Source organism: Eurypyga helias, unplaced genomic scaffold (genome assembly GCF_000690775.1).
Source record: "Eurypyga helias isolate BGI_N326 unplaced genomic scaffold, ASM69077v1 scaffold17747, whole genome shotgun sequence".
Classification (NCBI taxonomy): domain Eukaryota; kingdom Metazoa; phylum Chordata; class Aves; order Eurypygiformes; family Eurypygidae; genus Eurypyga; species Eurypyga helias.
The window spans coordinates 6,276-10,291 of record NW_010261280.1 but is presented as its reverse complement, the minus strand read 5'-3'; the positions used below and the strand labels follow the sequence as shown (position 1 = coordinate 10,291).

Here is a 4,016-nt window from a genome sequence, read left to right as displayed (position 1 = left end):
GCGGAGGAGAAGGGTCCCCAAACCACTGTGTCTCCCCCAGGAAGGCGGATGCGTGGGGGACGGCCCTCTCGCAGTGGACCAACGCTCAGATCTCGGACCATTACAGCACCTGCATCAAGCTCTCCTCCGAGAACGTGAGTCTCCGCCCCGGGGAGGGCTCCTCCCCTCGCACACCACCTCTGTCTGGCAGCGGTTGAAGGGCCGGGAGGGATTTTAAACTCCCTGAGCCTTGGCTACGCTGTTATCCTTCCTGTACCCCATCCCTGCTCCAAGCCACATCCAGATCTGGGCATCTGTTGCTGCCTTCCCAGCAGCAGGACGTGGCACGGCTCATATCCCCTCGGTCCCGCTGTAAATACCCCCGTGGGGTGAGGGTTCGGACAGTTGTGACAGGTGTCATTTGCCAGGGGGTCATTTCTGGGCTGCGCTTTGTTTCAGAAAATCACCACAAAGAATGCCTTTGGCTTACACCTGATAGACTACATGACCAGTATCCTGAAACAGAAGGACTCTGAACCCACCGACTTCAAGGTGAGAGGAATCGCTGCCTGGTCGCAGCGGTGCGCTGTCTGCGACGGGCATTTAGCGTAAGGTGTAGTCAGTAACAAACCTCAAATAACGCTGAAGGTAACGGAGCTGGTTACTGCTAAAAATACCTGATAGTGGCAGCGCAGTTGCTTTTCGCAGGAGCTTACGGCGTTGAATCCTTTTGTACCACAGACTTTCAGTTGCAGTCCTTCAAAATGAGAGCTGCTTCTAAAGTGAGGCTTTTGAGGTAAATAGTGGGTGTTACAGCCAGTAACAAGAGGCTGTAAAAGAAAGGCAGTTAGCATGGCTAACCCCCAGACTGATTTTGATCCAGGATGGATCCGAATAAGAACTTGCCAGGGTGAGGATTTACCCGCTGTAGTATTTCACTGGTGCTTGGAGGGAGAACTGAAGCCTTGGATGAGTGAGCAAGTGAACGTGTCCTCAAGGAACCCCCGAGCTAGCTGTCTTACGGTTGATGAAACTGAGGAAGGGACGGGAGACAGCACACAGGTTTTCAGCCTGTGGTCCTTCAGCTTCCAGGGCGGGGGTCTGTGATCGAAGAGGGCACTTGGCATCTCTTGCCCTTCACCTTTTTGACTTCCTAAGTTGGGAAAATAGGATGATTCCAAGAGGATGAGCTCAAAAGAAGGCACAGAGGAGAGAGGTCTCTCGGCAGATGCAAATCTGCACCTTAGTGATTCTCCCCATTGCTTAATCTTGGCAACTTTTTAAGTATTATCCCTTCCAAAAGGCCTGATAAAAGCAACCTGCAGGCTGTGGTGGGGGAAGACACATCTTGATGCCTGTACCTAGGTCTCCGGTAGGTTTGAGGATAAATCCTTTTCCGGTTGTTCACAATTTTGCTTGTACCACGGAGCATTCAGTAACTCAGGTCTGCAGCCCGTCTTCTGCGCTCGCAGCTTCCAGCTGAGGCTTTTTCCATCCTAACTAAAAATTGCTTCTTTTGTTCTTCCTGACAGGTAGTGGCTGGCACGCTTGACGCCAGCGCGAAGATTTACGCCGTGCGCGTGGATGCGGTCCACGCGGATACCTACAAAGTTCTTGGAGGTTTAGGCAAGGACTCGGCGCCTACGGAAAACGTGGCCAGCCCAGACAGAGGTGTGCCAGTCGCTCATTTTCTGTTCAGCTGTTCCACCCGCACGTAGGAGAAACCTCAGTGTACACAGCACTCGTCACTTTTGGAGTGATTTGTGCCTCTGGGAGAGTACCACTAACTTCATTTTCCAAGGGCTGGGAAATCCCGGATTGGTTTGCGTGGGTGCTTGCCTAAATCTGTCGCTTGATCCTGTATTCAGCGATGCAGCCTGTCAGATTGGCGTGCAAACCATAGGTGGCCTAGTCTGAAACATTAAAAATGAAGTGCCCTGCGCTTTGCTGGCCTTTCCTTTGAAAGGAAAAAGTGTTGTCAAGGTAAAATAGAGGCGATAAATAGAAACGCAGCGGCCAGCTGATAAAACGTTGGTGGTTCACGCTGGTGGATACCCAACTGGGTCGCTTCGTGTTCGTCGTACAGACTGAAGTGAAAGTTGTGCTACCCCTCTGTTAGGGTATTTTAGCATGTTTTCCAAGTGTAACTTGTTCCTCTTTTCCTCGTAGGAGACAGTCTGACTCCAGAGGCCGTCAAGAGAGTTCAGGCAAAGAAAAAACACTCGTTCAAAACCATTGAGCAGAACTTGAATAACATCAACGTGTCGGAGGCTAATCGCAGATGTGAGGTAGGTGGGGGGGGCTGCCGTAGCAGCTGCTTTCTGGTGGAGGAAGGGAGATGTCGCCTCATCTTTCTCGTTTCTGTTAGCTTATTGCGTGTTCCATGGCTCTAACACCCCTGTGCACGCCGGTGAGTTCTGCTCTTACAGCAAGATTGTTCCTCGTCACGTATATTCCTCCTGCGCGAGGCAGCTGTGAGAGTTCTCTCCTCGCTGAGAAAGAAGCGTGGGTCATTCTCCCTTCGGATCTGTACTTAAAACTCTCCTGCAGACTTCACCCTCTCCGTCTACTCCATTCCTTGATTCTCTGCTTCCTTCCGTACCTGCAGGTTGATCCCATGTTCCAGAAAACAGCCATGTCTTTTGACGAATGCAGCACAGCTGGCATTTTCCTCATCGGGCTGCGCACCCAAAACTGCCACAGCGAGCTCCTCTTCGACTCCATGATCACGCCTCTCCCTTCGTCAGAGACGCTCATGCTGCCATCCTCTGATCCTGTGAAAGTGATGGATTTAAAGGGTGAGTGCCGGTAACCGCTGAGCAGAGGGGCCCATCCAGACTTTTCCATCCTTTTTGTCTCCCAAGCGTGCTTGGTTTAGTCTCAGCCAGCTTGACTTGTGCTTTTGGTTCACTCCTTGGCTACCCCGTGGTACTATTGCCCCGATTCTGCTCGAGGTGAGACTGGTTCCTGGAAAAACAGGACCTTTGTAAGGTTTTAGATCGCTGCGTGTAGCATAATCTCTGGCAGATCTGTCACGCAGCACGTACACGTGGTCTGAGCTGTGCAGAGGCTGAGCTTAGTGTGCTCCAGGTTAATGACTGACCTTCTTAGAGAGCTGAGAGCCTGTATATACTAACAAACTCCGCTGCCCTGATAAAATTCCCAGTGGCTTTAAGAATGATTTCATGCCTGGCACTTATTTTAGCCGCTGGTTGCTTCCTGCTGTATCTAACCTCTCCCTTTGCTCTCCTTGGCTCTAGCCCTGCTAGCACAGTGCGTTGAAAATCGCCCCATCTGCTCCTCGCTGGCTGGTTTCCAGTTTACAAAGTGGGACGAAGAATCCCACGATGAGGTACGTTCGGTAGCTCGGTGCCGGGTGGGATACTTTGAGCTGCGTTCCGCTCAGCTCCAGAGCGATCCCTGAGACACGCTGGGCAGCGGGATGCTGCGCCGCCGGCCTGCTGCTGCCCTGCAGTTTTCTTCCCTGAGTTCTCTCTTCTCCTGCAGTCAGTGGCAGCCCTGTTGGATAAATTTAAGAAGAGCGACCAAGCTTTCGATATCGATGCGGAGATGGACAGCGACGTGGAAGACTCTATTCCCGATGCGCCAGCTGACGACTTCAGTTCTGACTTCCCCAGGAGTACGGATGCAGACAAGATCGGGGGGTTCACAGAAAACCTCAAGTCCTTTGAGACAGACAGCAAGAAGTAAGTAGTCACTGAAAATCTTGGATGGCGGATGACAACTTCAGGCAGCTCTGGGGAATCTTTTATTTACTGGGTACACCTTCCCCATCGCTTGCTTTCTGCTCCAGTTTGGGGCATGTCCAGGAATGCATTACGGTAATATCTCGACCCTCCAAGAGAGCCTTTGCATAGGGTGACGCTTCCCCAGCGGCTGCATGTCTGCTCGCTCTGCTCCCCGTTTTCCAGCTTGTCCTTCGGCAACTCCTAGAATCACAGAATGGTTTGGGTTGGAAGGGACCTTAAAGGTCATCGAGTTCAAACCCCCTGCCATGGGCAGGGTCACCGTCCAAC

General features: G+C 52.0%; 1 protein-coding gene across 1 annotated transcript in view; it reads left to right on the top strand.

The window, feature by feature from the left end:
- Positions 1–77: 77 nt before the first annotated feature.
- Positions 78–4,016, top strand: part of NCAPH (non-SMC condensin I complex, subunit H) — a 9,270-nt gene continuing 5,331 nt past the window's right edge. The window contains exons 1-7 of the mRNA XM_010155327.1: positions 78–134; positions 439–531; positions 1,512–1,650; positions 2,152–2,267; positions 2,588–2,777; positions 3,240–3,331; positions 3,487–3,686. Coding sequence (XP_010153629.1) covers positions 484–531; positions 1,512–1,650; positions 2,152–2,267; positions 2,588–2,777; positions 3,240–3,331; positions 3,487–3,686 — 785 coding nt within the window. The 5' untranslated portion in view covers positions 78–134; positions 439–483. The remainder of the gene's footprint in view (positions 135–438; positions 532–1,511; positions 1,651–2,151; positions 2,268–2,587; positions 2,778–3,239; positions 3,332–3,486; positions 3,687–4,016) is intronic.